Genomic DNA, 19,903 nt, shown 5'->3' on the forward strand with positions numbered 1-19,903 from the left:
GGTCGCAAAGAGTTGGACACGACTGAGCGACTGAACTGAACTGAGAGTGAGCTTTATTCAGTGGTTAATTTATCCCCATCACTGAGACGTGATTCTTCTGAGGACTCCATCCAATGCTCCGTATAGTTCAAGATCTCTTCTCTAGGGCTGGTGGGAATGTGAACTCTTCCCAGCTCCGTGTGAGCTCTGAGAATTGTTTGGCCTCCTGCTTTCTGATGCCTTTATGATATTTATGTGGACTTCCATTCCTTGCATGTGATCAGCGCTCAGCCAGGCTTGATAAAACCTCTCTGTAGACTTATGGACCCTGTTCCCTCTCTGTGCAGTTTCTTCCTCTCCAGTACTTTGCTTGACAAATTATAGCATCTCTGGCCTCTCTGGACTTGAATCTCTGTATCCTCAACTCAGCCTGACCACTGGGCTTTTTTGGGTTCCCTTTCCTGCTCCGTAGCCCGGAAACTGCCTCTGGGCAGACAGTAAGGGCAATTGTGGGGTTCACCTGACTTGTTTTCCTTCTTTCAGCATTATAGGCTTGTGCTTCCTGTTGTCCTGTGTCTAAATAGAGTCATTTCATTTACTTTTTTCAGTTTATGGTGAGAGGGCGATTCCTGTGTCAGTGAATCCTTCATGGGCAAAAGAAGAACTTCTGCCCAGAATATGTTTCTGTTGGGTAGGAAGTTAATCCACTGTATTGCTGGAAGGGGGTGTCTTAGCTGCTCTGTGTTCACTTGGTTCTCAGGCGGCCCTCCCCTCAGCTGTCATTTTCAGCACTAGGCCTACGTATCATGTAATTAGCAACCTCAGAAAAAAGTGCTTCTTTCTCATTAATTTTTGAAACAGCCCGAGCATTGCCTCCAATCATGCAATTGCCCAGTCCTAAACAATCTGGTCAGAAGTAGAATATGTGGGTTGGCCTGACACACATCAGAGAGTAGAATCCATCTCATCAAGACCATCTGAACTGAGAATGGGGAACACGTGTGTGATAGGCTATGTAATGACCCCCAAAGATGTCTACTTCCTCATCGCTGGAACCCATGAATAATTTCCCTTATGTGGCAAAAGGAACTTTGCTGATGTGATTAGGTTAAGAATCTTGCAGTGGGAGATTATCCTCGTGGGCCCAAGGTAATCACAAGGGTCCTTAGTGATGGAGGTGGGGGCAGGGGGGCCCTAGATAGAGAGGGCAGTGTGACAGTGGAGGCAGGGGGACACATTGAGAGATTTGAAGGTGCAGTACTGCTGGGTTTGAAGATCGAAGACGGGGCTCTGAGTCAAGGACTTCAGGCAGCCTCCAGGAGCTAAAACAGACAAGGAAATGAATGCAATCTAGAGTCTCAAAAGGAACACATCCTGATGACCCATTTTAGGACTTAAGATCCCCAGAACTATAATAGAATGTATCCGTGTCATTTCAGGCCACGGAGTTTGTGGTAATCTGTTACAGCAGCAAAAGGAAATGAATACAGGTGGTTCACAAAAGAGAAAAGCATGGTGTTATCAGGGGAGCGTGGATACTAGGCAGGCAAAACCAAGGCATGTCCCCTACTCTCATGAGCTTCTTGCAATCAGGATTGCCGTGTCTCATGACTGAGTGGCAACATTCAAATAGAACACGGGGTGAACTGCCCAACCCCGCTGGAGTTGGGCAACATGGAGGTCCTGGCCCTAAGGGTGAAGTAAGTTAATACATGTTAAATATGTGAACAATGGGCTTGCCTGCTGGCTCAGACATTAAGAATCTGCCTGCAATGCGGGAAACCTGGGTTAGATACTGGGTTGGGAATATCCCCTGGAGAAGGGAATGGCTACCCACTCCAGTATTCTGGCCTGGAGAATTCCATGGACAGAGGAGCCTGGTGGGCTACAGTCCATGGGGTCGCAAAGAGTCAGACACGACTGAGCGCCTTTCACTTTCACTGTGAACAATGCCTGGCACCTAGTAGTCAAAAAAATCAGTTGTTTTCATTGTTGTCATCAGTATATTGTCATCATCACGCTCTGTCTTTCTGGCAGTTTAACATTTGCCTTGCTTGCAAGATGAGAGGGTTGGACCTCCCCCTGGCCCACCAGTCTGCAGTTCCTTCCACTCTGACATTCTATAATCCTGGGGTTCTGTGACTCTAAAACTGGTTTTGACTGGCTTAAGAAGTGCCACATCACACTTCCAATATTAAAATCATTCTACTTGCAGTCTGGGAGAAAACAGGAAAATATCTCCAACTTAGAAACTACAGTATTTCTTTCCCTTTGTACCAATTTTCAATTCTCATGGATGGCAGTGAGATTTATCAATATGTTTGAAGGGGATATGAAAACCTAACATTTGCATATATCATTTGCAGTCAGTTCCTCAACTTTAGCTCCCAATCAAACCCTTAAATGCATGTTTCTAGATTAATAGTCAGACCTGGTGGAACTGCATTAACAGATAGTTCAGCTTAAAAACCAATATAAAGGAAAAAAACTATTATAGAAGCCAGAGGGATGAACAGAGAGATTGAAATCTTACAGCTATTCACTTTCAGCGGTTAATATTGCCTGAAAGTGTTGGTATTAATTGTCTTGGAATCATTACAGATACACTGGCCCAGTCATTCAAGGAAATATATTTTGGCTTATCATCTTGCAGGCTGAGCTTGCATTTTCCAGGTTCCAGTGGCAAAACAATTTAATATTGCATCTTCAAAGTAATTTTATTTGAATTGTATTTTTGCACTTTCATTTTAAAATGGGCATGCCTGATAGTTGGGGAGCACGGATTGCTATGAGTCAACAAGTGAAACCTGCTTATGAAGACTTAATAAAGAAAAGTTCAAAAGCTAACTTGAATCTCTACCTCTCCTTCATCCCCAAACATCTTCACTGGCTTAGAGTAGATGCTTTGAAGTCAGAATGTCTGGGTTGTAATCCTAGAACCAGTCATTCAAGTCATCTTGGCATACTTGGCATTACCTTGGCATAACCTTGGCATAGTTACTTAACCTCTCTGTGCCTCAGTTTCTGCATCTGTGAAATAGAGATAATATTAATATTTACTTCCTAGGGTTGTGGGGATTAGAAAAGATAGTATGTGTAAATGGTCAAAGGAGTGTTGGCATACAGTAAGCTTTCAGTAAATATTACCTGTTATTATTTGGGATGCACATTTCCATTCAGTCAAGGACATTTAAATCTAAGCACAGTATTAACTGAAGTTCCCTTATAGCACCTGTGAGCTTTGTAATCATTGAGGGAAACTTCATGAAGACATTGACCAATCTGATTTGCAGAAATGTAGGAAATCTCTCTGAAGCCAATCCATCATGTGATTGGATTAGAGAAGCAGTAATTCGATGTCATTTCAAAGGAATATATATTGCCTATGGCTTCTGTAAATCACTCACTTAGATGTTCATCCATTTATTCATTAAAAAAGTACTTATTATTCAGAATGTACCCTACTGTGGGCTAGGCATTGTGCCAGGCACTGGGAATATGGTAGTGAACTATCTGGATAGGGTCTTCATCTTTGGAGATTCTGTTTGGTGATACAGACAAAAAGTTGAGCAATCAAGAGGAAACATTTAACAAATTTTGATAAGGGATAAGCAGAAGATGGACAAGGTTCTCATGGAAATAGTGGGGAGGGAAGCTACTTGGGATGGGAGAATCCGGGAAGTCTTCTCTGAGCAGGTAGCATTTAAACAGACCTGAGAGATAGAAAGGCAACAGCTGCGTTAAAAAGTGGAATCGCATTGCAATGTTTCACATTGTTTGCCAACACTTTCTCTTAACACTAGAGTGATCCATATTGTGTGATAGGATGGACTGACATTAAAGGGAGATGGGAAGATTCACTGTGACTCTTCCGCTCCCACTCAGGAGATGTTCATCCTTGGATGTCCCCTCCCCACCTTTGCCTTGTGAGCTCTGGTCTTTTTGTAATCTTTATAATCTGTCTCCATGATCCCTGACAATCCACACTATTATGCAGCTCATCTTTAGGGGATTGACTTGGGTCCTTCCTCAAGTCCAACATAGGGAGACGAAATTAATCAGGATTCACCCAGTTACAAGTGACAGAAAACCCAACTCAAGGAGACTTGAGCAAGAATGGAGTTTGTTAGCCCAATAAAAAATGAATGGAAGATCTAAATAGACAGTTCTTCAAAGAAGACATACACCAGGCCAAAAAGCACGTGGAAAAATGCTCAGCATCACTAATTCTTAGAGAAATGCAAATCAAAGCTACAATGAGGTGTCACCTGACATCGGTCAAAAAATCTACAAACAATAAATGCTGGAGAGGGTGTGGAGAAAAGGGGACTCTCCTACCCTGTTGGTGGAAATGTAAATTGGTGCATTATAGAGAACAGTATGGAGGTTCCTTAAAAAACTAAATATGAATTTCCATATGATCCAGCAATCCCACTCCTGGGCATATGTCCAGAGAAAACCATAATTCAAAAAGATACACTCACTCCAGTGTTCATTGCAGCCCTACTTACAATAACCAAGAAAAAGAAGCCACCTAAATGTCCATCCACAGAGGAAAGGATAAAGAAGGTGTGGTACGTATACACAATGGAATACTACTCAGCCATAAAAAGAGTGAAGTAATGCCATTTGCAGCACCATGGATGGTGCTAGAGATTGTTATACTGAGTGAAATAAGTCAGACAGAGGAGGAAAAATATATCGCTTATATGTGGAATCTAAAAAAATGGTGTAAATGAAGGCACATTCACAAAACAGAAATAGAGTCACAGATGTAGAAAACAAACTATGGATACCAGGCGGAAAGGGGAGGAGGGGTAAACTGGGAAACTGGGGTTGACATATACACACTACCATATATAAAATTGATAACTGAAAGGAATTAGTGTCGGGCTTCCCTCATGGCTCAGATGGTAGAGAATCTGTCTGCAATGCAGGAGACCTGTGTTCGATCCTTGGGTGGGGAAGATCCCCTTAAGAAGGGAATGGCCCATTCCAGTATTCTTGCTTGGAGATTCCTATGGACAGAGGAGCCTGGTGGGCTGTAGTCCATGGGGTCACAAAGAATCTGACATGACAGAGCGGCTAATACTCACTTTTCACTGAGGACTTACTGTGTAGCACAGGGAATTCTGCTCAGTGCTCTGTAAAGACCTATATGGGAAAAGAATCTAAACAAGAGTAGAGAGATGTATATATGTGTGTATATATGTGTATATCGGAGAAGGCAATGGCACCCCACTCCAGTACTCTTGCCTGGAAAATCCTGTGGATGGAGGAGCCTGGTAGGCTGCAATCCATGAGGTCGCTAAGAGTCGGACACGACTAAGCGACTTCACTTTCACTTTTCACTTTCATGCATTGGAGAAGGAAATGGCAACCCACTCCAGCGTTCTTGCCTGGAGAATCCCAGGGACGGGGGAGCCTGGTGGGCTGCCGTCTATGGGGTTGCACAGAGTCGGACACGACTGAAGTGACTTAGCATATGTGTATATGTGTGTGTGTGTGTGTATATACATATATGTATAACTGATTCACTTTGCTGTGAACCTGAAACTAACAGTGTTGTAAATCAACTCTACTCCAATAAAAATTTTTTAAAAAGAATGGAGTGTATTGACTCCTATCACAGAGGATGTCAAGAGTGGAATTAAAGTATGGCTGGATCCAGGGGCTTCAACACTGTCGTCAGGACTGTCTCTCACCATTTTTGACCCTGCTTTCTTCTGTGTTGGCTTTGTTCAGAGGGAGTTTCTTTCCATGTGGTGAGTTCTAGAAGATTCAGGTGTTTGTCTGCCAAGGTCCAGTCCAGAGTAAAGAAGGCTCAGCTCTTCTAATTGCTCCAGCCAAAGTCCTGGTTGGTTTTGACTGGACCACATGCCCAATCTGGAAACAATCACTATAGTCAGGCTAAGAGGCATTCTGACTGGCCAGGAACACTCCTGGAACTCAGAATGCAGTTAGCTCCAGTTGGACCAGATGAAGTAAGAGTGTGGGAGGGCTGGCTCACCAGGGAAAGTCATGAACAATTAATAGCCACTATGTTAAATTAAGGGGACTCTACACTACGCATCAACCCCTAAAATCAAAGCTAATTGGAAAGATTTCCGTGTGGTTTTAAATGCCAGAGCATTTAATGTACTACCCTCTGGAGCTGAAGAGTGAGAGGCAAACGTATTTCAGGGTAGATTTCATGAAGGTAACATCTGACTTGAACTCCCAAATAAAAGGATGGATTTTAACAGTTGGGAATGTAGGAAGGACATTTCAGATTGAGGCACTGACTTGAGTTAAGGTGTAAAGGCAGAAAATTACAAGGTTTTACCAGAAAATTGTGAAAACATAGGCTGGAAAAGTTTGGATCCTAATGCAGAAGAACTTAAGTGACCAAACTATCTGAAAGTCATGAATGATGAGGGGAATAAGCCAGCAGACCAGACCCAAGGTACCAATGTCTTTGATGTTGAAGGATACAAGAACTTCATGGCTTTTATAGATCAGGGGACATGCTCAGTAGAAGCGGCACCATCGGGAGGATAACCTGGATGAGTGGCTAGGATAGTTTGGAATGGGTAATATGTCCAGAGGAGAAGCGTGAGCAATCAGTCAGGAGGCTGGCTCTGTTATCCCCTTGGATCTTGGGGTCTTGATCATCTCTGGATGGTTCATTTCTTGTCCTTCCACATTTTTATAGGCTAAATCCATTCTACAAGGGTTTCTGGAGGATTCAGGCTATAGGGTCCAGGATCTGAAGAGCTTCCATTTGGTAGGACTTGGTGCAGCCCTGTGTGCCATGAACATCACTGAAATCTCACTTATAAAGATCTTGGAATTCAGGTAACCAAAATACTAGTGCACAGAGTGGCAAATGATTGATTGTTGGTTCATTCATTCATTAATTTATTCATCAAGCTGTTCTCTGCTTCCTGCTGCTTTGCAACCTTTCTGGGATAAAATAGGGAGTGAGATTAGCTGGATCCTTTCTTGATGCTGAGCCTACCTACCTTTTGCATATCTATTTTGACTGGAGAGTCTCCTGGGCTCACACTATATCCCTCCCTTGTAACCAGGGTGGTGGTGGCCAGAATCGGGACCCTGCTCTGCAGTACCCAGGTCTTGGCAGAGTTTAAGAGGAAGGCAGAAGTTGTGTTTGGGGAGCCCACCGAGTGGTCCAGCTTTGTCTTGCAGGAGCTTGGGACCATTGCAGGTAAGAGGTACTTTGAGCATGCCTTTCTCTCCCTTTCCAACCTTAAATCTGGGGACAAAAACAAACAAACAAACAAAATCCTTGGCCACATATAGTGAACATCCATAGGGTTATGATAGAACCTAGATTTCATGACTTCAAGTTGCAGAAGGTGGGGATCTGCAAGTCTGCTTTTTAAACAAGCTCTCTTGGTAATTCTGTGTAGCTAAAGTGGTTTAGAATGTTATTTAATTGGCTCCAAAATAGATTTATACACAATTTAAAATTTGTGTAAAGTGAAGCTCCTTCTGGGCATAAATTTCCTTGTAGGAGACCAATCAGGGCTAATGTGACCCACATATTTTCTTCCTTAGTTGATTAAGGAACCTAATTCCCCAGTGTGACTTTCAGGGCCTTTTGTAAGGAATGATGTTTGCCTAGAACATGCAGATCTGTACATTACGCAGTGCCATTAATAAAACAAACGGAGTTCTGATGGCTTGAATTAAACCCTCTGATTCCTTTTTCTCCCCAGCTGGATTAACTAAGGAAGAGCTCCGAATGCTTGATAAGGATTTGATGCCATATTTCCAGCCATCAGCAATCAAATGCCTTCCTGATGAGATATTCAAAGTAAGTACTCAGTTCTTCAAGGAGAATGGGAGCTGACCCCATTTCAAATCACACAGGGAAGCAGATGGTGGGTGTTGGATTCTAGGGACCTACAACCTGCTTCTGCAAATGGGGCCAGAGGAGAGCTATGTGCCAACAATGGATGGATCACAACATAATTTTAGCTGTTTTTGTTTTTAAAGTTTTTTCTTCAATTTTTAATTTATCTTTTATTTGTGTCTATTTTTATGGTTTCCTTCTCTTCACAGCCACTGGCACTAATTTTCTATTTATGATGGTATGACAGGTGTATATTCCCTTATCCCAAACCCTTGGGATATTTCAGAATTTGGAATTTTCCAGAGTTTAGAAAGATCACTCTGTGAATCTACAGTATTGTAACCGAACACCTTCAGCAGTGTCTGGGGGAAGCACCTTGTAAGCAAGTACATGAATATTTCTGTGAAGAAATCTGTGACAAAGCACACTAATTGGAATAAATAGAGACTATAAATGGTTTCATATCAATTCAGGTCAGATTTTGCTGGCAAATGAGTTTGTCTTAAACTCTGGGAAAAACTTACAGGTTTCAGACTGTTTTTGGACTTCAGAATTGTAGATGAGGGATGATATTTCCATTAACATTTTCTTTTAAAATAAATTTAAATGAAACATTTAAATTGATTTAAAGAAAAGTATTAAGAAAGCCACAAACAGCTATGGAAAAAATTGAGAGGGTTGAAGTGGATCTATTGAGGATAGGGAAGCAGATGTATAAGTTTAGGAGCGGGTTTGGTGGGGGAGTCTGCTCTGATGAAGAGTGACTCTGGTGTTCTTGTTTGGGTAACTTGGAAACATATTTTGTCCACCAAAACTGGATAAGGCACACCAGGCTAGACAAGCTTGCATGATGCCACGTCATTGGTTCTTTTTAAGACAAGAGAACAGATCTTGAACCACTTCAGGACCAAGAACAGTTCCCAGCACAGACCAGGTTTGAGCGGTTTGAAAAGTGAGTCGCTCAGTCCTCTCTGACTCTTTGCGACCCCATGGACTATACAGTCTATGGAATTCTCCAGGCCAGAACACTGGAGTGGGTAGCCGTTCCTTTCTCCAAGGGATCTTCCCAACCCAGGGATTGAACCCAGGTCTCACATTGCAGGCGGATTCTTTTCTGTCTGAGCCTCCAGGGAAGCCCAAGAATACTGGAGTGGGTAGCCTATATCCCATCTCCAGAAGATCTTCCTGACCCAGTAATCAAATTGGTGTCTCCTGCACTGCAGGTGGATTCTTTACCAGCTGAGCTACCAGGAAAGCTGTTTAGGGGAAATAAACAAGTAGCTGTCCTTAAAGCCCATTCAGCTTCTTTTCTGGGGGCTCTGCATGGGGTAGGCAGCTTGGTCCTTGAAGTTGGCATGTTGCTGAGCACGCTGTCCTGGTCTTGTTTGGAATGTACTTTGCAGCTTACCTTTTCTGAAAATTCCTAGCAGCCACTTACATTGTGGTAGGCTTCAGCCTAGGTGCTAGGGTGTAAGTACCAGACTAGGTTCCCATGGCATGGCACTGGTGAAGGCATATAATGCAGTGCCTTCAGGGGCTTGAAAAAGTAACAAAAGAATGTAGTGGCCTGGGTAGGGATTAAGGTGAACTGGAGAGCCAGTCTAAAGCTGGGAAAGCTGCTTCTCATCTCTGGCACAGGATGCAATGCAGTGTGACTGTGTGGGCCTAGCATTGCTGCCAGATCGTCCTTTTTTTTTTTTTTTAGAATCCTGAAGTCTCGTTTTCATGTAACATCTCCTGATAATTAAATGTTGGAACCGCTTTGAATTTATTTTTTAAAAACAGTTTAATAGACCTGGGGTTGCAAGCAGCAACATTGGAAGAATACATAATTTTTATAATGCAGACTCTGTGTTAATGGTAGATGTAACGTATAAGCCAGAAGTGCATGTCTGCTGTGTGTGTGTGTCTGGTGAGAGGGAGGAGGTGATGCTGAATTTTGCAGGACAGGTTAGTTAGGTGAGAGGGAGGGACAGTGTTCCAGGCAGAAGGATGTATTGCCTCCTGGGGGTTACACATATGGCTGTCCATTCTCCAGGAGTGAAGTGTGCCAGCAAGGAGTGAGGGATAGGGTGCTGGAGAGGGGGGCAGGACTCAGAGCTTGAAGGCCTTATTATTGTGTAAAGAGCTTGAATTGCATCCTGGACGGGGGCAGAAAGGGTTCTAAGCAGGGGAATGACATGATTCCAGGGAAGCACCAACTTGGACAAGAAAGAATAATGTGAAGGAGTAAAGTCAGGGTGAGAAAGCAGAAACCCCTTTCTCAGAATCTTTGGGACCCTTAGAAAACGAGCAGGATGACTTTAGAGGCACGTGACATCCCATCTCATTTCACACCCACTGGAACTAATCACCGAGTCCTCTAAGGCAGAAGTGATTGCAGAAAGAATCTTGTTCAGGGCCCTTGAGCAGAATTCCCACTGCTGTGTGTCTATGGCACACATCACTAATAGATCACTGCACTTACCCTTTGTAGAACCCTTACCGGACTCACCTGCGATGAGTTGAGAATCCACATAGGATATAAGTTCTCTGTGCGATCCCACATCTAGTCCAAAAGCACAGAGAGGCTGTGAAACTTGCCCAAGTCACACAGCTAGTGTGTGGCAGAGCTGGGACACAGATTAAAAGCTTTGCCCTTTAAGCGTGTGTTTTCTCCACCACATCAGTATTCCTCTGGTAGGGGACTTGAAGCATTGTGGGCAGGGTAACTTGCACTGCATTAAACACCATTAAGTCGCCTTATAAACTCTCTTTCACTATTGATTACTTCACGGAGGAAATCTCAATTTTGGAGCTAAAAATATATATATATTATATATATATATTTAAAAGAGGCCCCAGGATCAAACATTGTTGGCCAACAGATCTAGCTAGAGTTGTTTTGCTTCTTCTGGCATATTTTAAACGAGTACTTATTGCAAGTCATCCTGTTTCCGTTTTTGGAAATTGCCATTAATTTTTTTTTTCATTTTATAATACATCTATATTAGTAGTGAAAGAGGGGTCTGATTTTAAGGAAAAATCCTGAAGAGTAGCACAGATGAGAGATACATGGGTACCGCAAAGTTGTGCGGGCCCAGGGCGGATGCCCGAGATTTGGGAAAGTTTCCTCTGAGGGCGCTGTCCCCTTCCCCCCTGTAGGAGCTGTCGGCCGAGCAGATCGCCTCCCTGGGCCCTGAAAACGCGGCGGCGGTGACCCCAGCCCAGCGCCGGCAGCTCAGCATGTTGCAGCTGCAGAGCCTCCAGCGGGCGATAGATGGCGCCAAGGCTCGCTCCTGGCTGGATGCGCCTCCGAGCGCCAGCCCCGCCCGGACCCCCTCCTCTCTTTCTCCTCCAGGTGAGAGGGACGGACCCAGCCCCACCTCCCACTCCCAATCCCCCTTCCTCGTCTCTCGGTCCGCCCCGCCTGACATGGGACGGCGAGAAGGCTCCTAAAATTCAGGGTGGGGTCTCTGACAGTCCTTGAAGATTCTGCATTCAGAGAAAAACCCACAGTCCGTACCAAGCATATGTAAAGAATGGTCAACTCTGGAGCACTTGCAAGTCTTGGGATGGGGGGAGCTCTTAAAAATTGCCAGCCCCACGGACCCCACCCAGAACCCACTGAATCAGAATTTCTCAGGACTTAAGCCCTTTCAGTGGTTCCTTTGCTCCTCCATCCTTCTCACCGTCCAGGATTAATAAATTCAGTCGATATATTTTGGGCACCTACTATGTGCTAAGCCTGCTTTAGGAGCTGGTGAGTAAGGCAGGTGAGGCTCTCTCCTAATAAACAAGGAGATTTCAAATCTGATTAAGACCAGGGAAGGAAAGCAGCAGAAGGAAGTGGTGGTGACGAAGAAATGAGCTGAGCGGAGGAGTCGGGGGTGGGGGTGGCGGTGGCTTTCTTTCCCGGCTTTTTTTTTTTTTTCTCCCTGCCTGTCTCCCCTCCCTCCCCTCGCCCTCACACTTCTTTATGACTCCTGTCTTTAGTGAACACCGTCTTTGGACCAAGCATGGTGCTCGGCTCTGGGGAGGCAGCTGTGAACAAGCCAGATGTGTCCTCTGTCCTTGTGGAGCTCCCAGTCCAGGGTGGGGGTGACGGAAGCCCCAGCACCCAGGCGACCATGAGGCAGTACGAGGGGTGCTGTGATCCCAGGGATCGCAGGACACGGGGATCGCTGGGGAGAGGCAGCTTCCTGGGCTTCGGGGAGGGGAAGCGGCGGTGGAAACCTCCTGAAGACTGATATCTAAGCTGCAAACCCAGCTGGAGAGATACCCCGGCCACGTGGGGAGTGTCCCAGGTAGAGGCAAGAGCAGATGCAAATACCCAGAGTTCAAAGAGAGCTGGGGCCTCACCATCTCCAGGTATCCCTCCTCCTCCTCCCGCCTTGGGGATGGGAGGATGCCCAATTTCTGCAGATGGGAGCCATGCCCTTTGATTTATTACTATCTTTAAACTTTTTCATTGAAATATAATCTGCATACATGTAAAAGTTATTTGAAAATGCTGCAGTGTTTTGGGTCTTATATAATGCACACAGTAGACCATGCACATGGTTTAAAATATGAGAAGTCTGAAAAGCTGTGAAGTGAAACATCCACCCTCCACCCGCTGTTCCACAGTCACCCAGTTCCCCTCCTCAGAGCAACCAGTGTTACCAGTTGTGTATCTGTCCAGAGATATGCCATGCATATCCATAGATTATTCCTGCACTTTTACAAAAGCTTATTATATACTTTGTTCTGTGACTTGCATTTTTCACCTGAAAATTTACCTTAGAGACAGTTCCATGTCCATATCTAGGAGCCGTGCAGTTCTTGGTTTTCTGGCTATGCTGTAACTGTCTTTAACTAGATCTCTATAGACGATAATTCAGTTGTTTCTATTTTTATACTGCTACAATCAATGCTGCAGCAAATGACTTTATATACTTTGCATCTGTTCAAGTATATCTGCAGGGTAAACTCTTCCAAGTGAGACTGGAGGGGTCAGAGGGTCGGTGCATCTGGAAATTCTGATGCAGGAGAAGCCTAGATCCTCTTTCCTTCCATTCACCCCACTGGCCTGAGCTGGTCCTGGCAGCCTGGTGAACCATTCCTGGGGGCCAGGCACTTAATCTTGTTTCCTAATCTTGCTTTGTTATCTGAACCACCTGGGTGTGATACTTAAAATCCAGATCCCCTGGCCTGGTACCTGACTTGCTGAATCAGAATTTTCAGGGGAAGATCCCCAAATTTGCATTTTTGGCCATCTCCCCAGATGACTCCTATGAGTCAGTTCTGGTACTTGCTAATTCACGCAGTCTCATATACTTTGCCCTCCCACCCTTTGCTATTTGGGATCATTATTCTTGTTTAGGGTTGAGCAAGCCAAGACCTAGAGAGGGGGGAGGTGCAGGGTGCGATGTGCCCACCCTCTGTGGGCTGCTGAGACCTCCTGTCAACTCTTGTCTTGTTTCCTTGTAGGAGTCTGGGTCTCCAGGGGTCTTGGGCTGGGCTACCTTCTCCTGGTCCTGATGCCCAAGCTCGTGTGGTGAGTGGTGTTTGCGCACCGCCCTGGGGCCCAGGCAGCTGGCCAAAGCGCTTGCAGACCCTGAGGACGCTGCAGAGGGTGGGAGTCCCCCACCCCGACTCAGAGTCTCAACAAGGGCAAGGAGACCCTGGGACTTTGGAACTGAAGAGGCACTGAAGGAAGAATAATTATTAAAATATGGTCTTACACCTTCTTAAACTGGCTTGCATCCTCAGCAGGGAGACCTCATCTCAGTCTCCCTAGTTTTCCAGCTTGGAGACAGGGACGCTGGGGAGGGGAGACCATTTCCTGTCAACACCATGAAGACATTAGTACAAGTTAACATCCTCCCTCTAGAAGGAGATGCCAGCCAGCGATGGGTGCAGGCCAAGGCCCCCGGTTTCACCAAGGCCTGCTCTGGCTTCTCTTCTGGTTTTAATTTCCCTTCCTCGGAGATATAGGCCATAGTGGATTTCTCCTTCTTAGATATTTAGCAGAGCTGAAATAAATGAATCCCGTAATAGACGCCGATATTCCTGCCTGATTGTTGGGACTAATTGATGTTTTTGGTGGGCATTGCATTGCTTGGAAATTAAAACATTTAACATGGCTCAACATTAAATCAATTTAAAAATACATTTTCCAGATACCTTCCACTTCCTTGGGAGTCAGCTGAATGAATGGCTGTTAAACTTTCAAAAATATACCTTTCTTGGTGGAGGTGGTGGCTCTTCCAGGTTTTAAGTGCTCTGGGCTTTGGGGATGGGTTGAAATAAAAGAAAAATACACTGTGTAAGTCAGTCACTCCTGCGATTATGGTGGAGCAAAGCAAATGTACCCAGTGGCCCAGTCCTTTTGGAAATTTGCAAGATGTTCGTGACCTTTGGCTCAGGAAGGCAGAGCTTAGGAAGGGGTGCTTTGCTACCTCCTGGATGTTATGCCTTCTCAAATTCAGCCATCAAAGTTGTTTCTCTCGACATAGCTTAAGGTGGCAATTTTTTTGGGGGGGAGGGGGAGTTCCCAGCCTCTACCGTCTGCAACTCCCCCAGCTGTTTGCAGAGATCATGGTCACTGGCGTGTGAGTCAGTGTGCTGGCTATGGCTCTGATCGGTCAGGACCTGTGCTGTACTGGTTATTAATACAGGTAGATATTGTGGAGGCTGGCGGGTCTTCAGAAGTCTTGTGTGGTTATTACAGAAAATTAAAAGACTGGGGTGTGGAGGGTGTGGCCTTGTGGGTATTACTTGGGGTCTGATCTGATTTTCTTTCATCCTGGTGGGGAAGTGGTTGCTAGTGCTGCTTCTGGAGCCCAGATCATTTATCTCATTACAAACTCCAGCCCCAGTTTAGCTGGGCGGGACCGGCTGCTTCGAGCGGGATGCTGGCTGAGAATGTGTCTGCCCAGATTCCCATCAGAGAGGCCTTGGACCTTGCTCAGTAGTCCCACTTTCTTCCAGCCTTGAATTATCCTGGGCAACCACAACTTCCTATGAGTCAGACTTCATGCTGCCAACGCCAAGTAGCTTTGCGTCTCACTTTCGCTTCTGATCATTTGTTTTTGGGTTAGTTTCTGGGTTGTTCCTCCCATTGTGGATGACAGTAACGGCTCCCGTTCTGCAGGTCCAGTCTGCATCAGGAGCTGCTCTGAGGTCTTTACCTGTATCATTAGTTCACGTCATCATCATCATGATCCCGCCAGGTGGATGCTGTTGGTTCCCATTTTCCAGATGAGGTGACTGAACCTGAGAAAGGTGAAGGAACTCTTGTCTAAGGCCTCTCAGATAGCGAGGATTTGGATTCTGACTTTTCGTCTCGCCCTCTGCTGCCTCCTGGATGGATATTCTTGAACTTCTCTAATGAGTTAGATCAGAGAGAGGTTCTGTAGATCCCTTCCCCTCCTCCTCTGGCGGGAGGCCAGCTTGCCTCACAGCTCATATAATTGGTGATTGCCTCAGGCAGGAAGACAAATCCAGCTTATGCCCTGCAGGACCCCCGGGGTCTCGGGTTGAAGTGTGCAGCCTTCTGCACGCAGAAAAGCAGCAGTCACACCGCAGGTACAGCTCCCTGTTCACCTTTTCAACGTCAGCGATGCTGTTGGGTTCCCAGCCTCCACCTTCTGCAACTCCCCCCAGCTGTTTGCAGAGATCACGGTCCCTGGCGTGCGGGTCACGGTGTGCTGGTTATGGCTCTGATCGGTCAGAGCCTTGCCATACGGTTATTCAAATTTTTGAACATTGCTCAGCTAGATCCTTTTACAGATCCCCTACCATCAAGCTTGATGGGGGCTGGGAGTCTTTCTGCACCTTCAGTCTGTCATCCAATGGGACTTAGATTTAAGCTATTCCCTCTAGTCCTGGTACCCAGGGGTTCAGCCACCGCGGCTGGGATGGGCTCCACTGCCAATGAAAGGTGGCTGTGAGTTGGTGCGTGTGTGAACATGTGTGAGTGTGTGTTTACCTGGCTTTACTGAAGAAATGCTGTCATGGAAGAGGCAGTAAACAACTTAATATTAAATATTAGGTATTTTCTTTGTCCTTAAAAGTTCTTCATCCATCCTTGCCTCCTTTAAACACATCTATATTGCCGTAATGAACAGGGAGGCCTGGCAGAACTCCAGCCCACACGGTGTCTAAGTGGCATGTCTTCAAAGTGCAAATCTTGAAATCTTCTTGAAGTGAGTGTCCTTGCTACAAATCCACCCAGGACGTCTAGCAATTCCTAGGATTCTCAACCACTGCAGGAGGGTCGTTGTCCACTTCTCTGCCTTTCCTGCCCCAGGAACTGATTACTTCAGAAAGGGACATAGCTTGTCTGATCCTTGAAATGTTGGCAACTCACCAGAAGGTGAAGACCTTATTTGCCTTCACCTTCATTCTGACCTTTTACGAGCCCAACAAAATGCCTGCCGATGAAATGTGGGGGAAGGGGCTGTCCTTTCCCAGGAGAACTCTGGCCCTGAGAAGTTCCTTCTAGTCTCCGAGACCCTCTGGAACACTCCTGTGTTGGGGGCAGCTAGATGGTGGTTCCCAACTCTTCTGCTCACTCCCTTTATTAGGATGCAACAGCCAGGCTCTTGCCATGTGGCTTCCATGTGCACCTCAGTGGGTAGAGTCTGCTTCTCCACCTGCTAACTTTGGCTTTGGCCGTTGAGCAGACAGGACACCACCCCTCCAGCAGAAGTCTTACACGCGCTTGTGTGATTTGACCTCTTGGTAATTGCTTCTGTGTGTGAGGAGACCTGTGGGTGAGGAGACATGGAGCAGACCTGAGCCCAGTGCACAGCTAGGAGCTAAGTTGAGACCAGCAGGACCCAGCTGAGCTCAGCCAAGCTCAGGAGAGCCACAGCCAACCTGAATACTCATACGTGAGAAGTATGTATTTGTTAAGGGAAGCCATTGAGATTTAGGGTTGATGGTTGCTGTAGCCAAAGCTGACTTGTACTCCATGACTTCCACATGCCTCCCTGGCACGGGCTGGTCACGTGCTGGGGATAGGAAGGTGGTGCACTCTGACCCTTTCATCACATTCCCATCATTTGCCCTGGAGATTGTGCCCATTAGGGAAGCTCTTTGTCAAATGCTGTGCTTCTTGATACAACACCATGGCCCCTAATTGCCGCTTACTTCCCGTTTCCAAGACCAGGGGCCGTAGAAATCAGGTAACTGCTCCTCTGGGGTCAGAGCTTCTGCCCATAACATGGTTGTTCCATCTGCTCTGCCATGGCAGCCTTCATATCTAATGGCTCATCGAACTATTTCACCTGGAGCACTCACCGATCCAACATCATTGCCTCCAGCTCTGCAGCTTAGCTCTACCCCCTGATACCATCAAGGCTCTGTTAGCTGGAGTTTCCCAGAGGGATGGATTTTCAGGTCAGGTAATAGCGCATGGAATAGGTGCACCGGCCCATCCTCAGGGGAGAGCATCCCAGCTGGAGAAGCCATCGGGCTCTCCTCCAGGTGTGTGTCATCTCCACTCACACTGGAAGCTGGAAGCCCCACTGAAGTGGCTGAGGTCCACAAGTCTGACTTTGAGCTACTCTCCCTTGGGGGCCTGCTGCATCCGTCATCTTCTGTTCCTTGCCATGTCAGGCCCACTGAGACCCCACTCTCTGATATCTTGGGTCAGGGATCCTGAGACTGATGGGCAGGCTGGTGGTTTTCCACTAGTGTCCAGTCAGCTTCAGGACCTCTCACACCAGGAAGGATTTGGAATTGGAGGAATGAACATGACAAGCATGTAGCCCCACTGGAATGTAAGTTCCCGTGGGCAGAAACCCTGACCGTCTTGTTCAATGATGCATTCTTCCTGCTCAGCAGTCCCCAATGGGCTGGGTCATGGTTGGTGTTCACTGCATATTTGTTGAATATGTAGGTGAAAGTACTTTCCCCCTCACATCAGACTGAACTCAGTAGGACCTCTGGTCAGGCAAGTGTTGGTAAACTTCAGCTCCAAGGGAGCTGAGGAGATGTGATAAGAATCTACTCATTTAACAAAAAAGCATATTGAGAATTCACTTTTTGCCAGCCCCTGTGCTAGTCATGATGGAGGCAGAACACACACAGCCCTGTCCTGATGCAGGCCACATTGTGCTGGGAGCTAGAAGAGGCACATAATAGACACATGCAGACAGTGATCAGATAGTGATCAATACAATGGAAAGAAGTCAATCTGGTGGTGGTGGGGGTGAGGGCAGAGAACAAGCTTTAGGTAAAAATCAAGTGATCATGGAAAAGATAGTGATTGAGCAGAGACTGGAAGGCGGTATGGGGCGGCATGCGTATACCTAAACTTATACCTGTATTTCCATCTATATTCACATTGGCATCCATATCTACATTGATGTCATCATCTCTGTCTGTATCCGGTCTGGGTAGCAAAGAGGAGCAAGTGTGAAGTCCCAGAGGCAGGACTGAAGCGCCGGGTGTCTGAGGACCAGCAGGTGGCATGGTGGGTGGGGAGAGGCAGGAGATGAGGCTGGAGAGATGACGGGCCAGATCAGGCAAGGCCTCGGGGGCATCACTGGGCTTAGTCTCCTGATTCTGAATGAACGGAAAGTGGAAGGAGGTTGAACCCCATGGGATCTTTGCCCTTTTGCCGTGACACAAGGGGAACTCAGAAAAAGTGGCTGTGGCTCCAGAACTCCTGTGGGTTCTGTCTTGCCTCCTTTACATATTGTCCGCTCCCTGTAGTTCTCATCCTGTTCTCTCCCTGTTGCTTCCTTGTAAAGGAGTCTTTGCATCAGTTCAGTTTGGTGAGCATTATCTTAATCTTAGAAGATTTAACTCAGGATTTTGTTTCCAAGCCCCTTGCTGTGTCCTCGGTGTGGGGAGAGACCTGACTCTTCCCTCCCGCCCCATGCTGATGACCCCTGAGAGCACATCTCCTTCTCCCCACACAGCCAGGTGAGCGGTCAGCCGCAGGAGTCTCTCTGCATCACTGTAGGTGATGTATCAGGACCCTCTTGACTTATATGCCTTCTGAGAGCTGGAAAACGTTCTGGATTCAGGCCTGGCTGGATCCAGGAGCTGTGACAACATCCCCGGGAGTGGGCTTCCCTCTTGCTATCTTCTGACTCTGCCTTTAAGCCTGGCTTCTTTCCTAGGCAGGCTCCCCTTTCACAGTGGCCACCATCAGCATTTAGACTCATAGCCTAACATGTTAGCATTATTGAGAGAGAGAGACTTTGGTCTTTCCTGGTCACGCCAGTGGAAGTCCCTGGATTTACTTTAATCAAACCTACCTGAGGCAGGTGGCATCGCTGAGCTGACCCCTGTGGCCGAGATGGTGAAGTACACCAACTGGCCAAGGCTAGGTCAGGAGGTGACCCCAAACCCTACCCCAGATCACAGTGACCAAACAGCAGAGGGCTGATTCCAGGAGAGTTCAGTTACCAAACCATGGCAGGCAGAATGCTAAGCTGGCCCCAAACTCCCTGGAGTGCATGCCCCATGTAACCTCCTCCCCATAAGTGCAGGCAGAACCTGTGCGTGTGGGGAGATGTCACTCCCATGACTGGGATGCTGATCGACTGACTTTGAGTTCCTCAAAAGGGAGGTCAACTGGGTGGAACTGACTTGATCAGGTGCGCCCTTGAAAGGAACCAGGCCCTTCCTGATGACAGAGCTGTTCAGAATGTGAGAACATGTGGGGAGACCACAAGGCAAGGACCCAGGGTGCACTTAAGAAGGTGAGAGAGGGCCCTGGCTGATGACCAGCAGGAAAACAGAGACCTCGGTCGTACGATCAGAAGGAATGAAGTCTGCGAAAACCAGCCATTCTGGAGGAGGACCTCAGTCCCAGACAAGACCCCAGCCCCAGCTGCACCATGATTTCAGCCCAGTGAGATTCTGAGCAGAGAATTCAGCTGCACCTTTTGACCTATAGAACTGCGAGATAATAAATGTGTGTCATTTAAGCCACTCCGTTTCTGTCAATTTCTTCTGTAGCAATGGAATACCAAGACACAGAATAAGGGGAAATGAAGGCAGGGGAGGCAAAGTGACTGAGGTGTCTGAGGAGCTGAAAGCCGAGTGGTCAGCTCTGGTTGAAATAGACCAGCTCTGGAA

The 19,903-nt window shown here is 46.6% G+C and overlaps 1 protein-coding gene across 1 annotated transcript in view; it reads left to right on the forward strand.

Moving 5' to 3' along the window:
* Positions 1-13,278, forward strand: part of OTOA (otoancorin) — a 71,452-nt gene extending 58,174 nt beyond the window's left edge. Inside the window, exons 24-27 of the mRNA XM_015460348.3 lie at positions 6,674-6,816; positions 7,050-7,186; positions 7,701-7,798; positions 10,982-13,278. Coding sequence (XP_015315834.3) covers positions 6,674-6,816; positions 7,050-7,186; positions 7,701-7,798; positions 10,982-11,275 — 672 coding nt within the window. The 3' untranslated portion in view covers positions 11,276-13,278. The remainder of the gene's footprint in view (positions 1-6,673; positions 6,817-7,049; positions 7,187-7,700; positions 7,799-10,981) is intronic.
* The last annotated feature ends 6,625 nt before the right edge of the window (positions 13,279-19,903 follow it).

This window comes from Bos taurus, chromosome 25 (genome assembly GCF_002263795.3).
Source record: "Bos taurus isolate L1 Dominette 01449 registration number 42190680 breed Hereford chromosome 25, ARS-UCD2.0, whole genome shotgun sequence".
NCBI lineage: Eukaryota > Metazoa > Chordata > Mammalia > Artiodactyla > Bovidae > Bos > Bos taurus.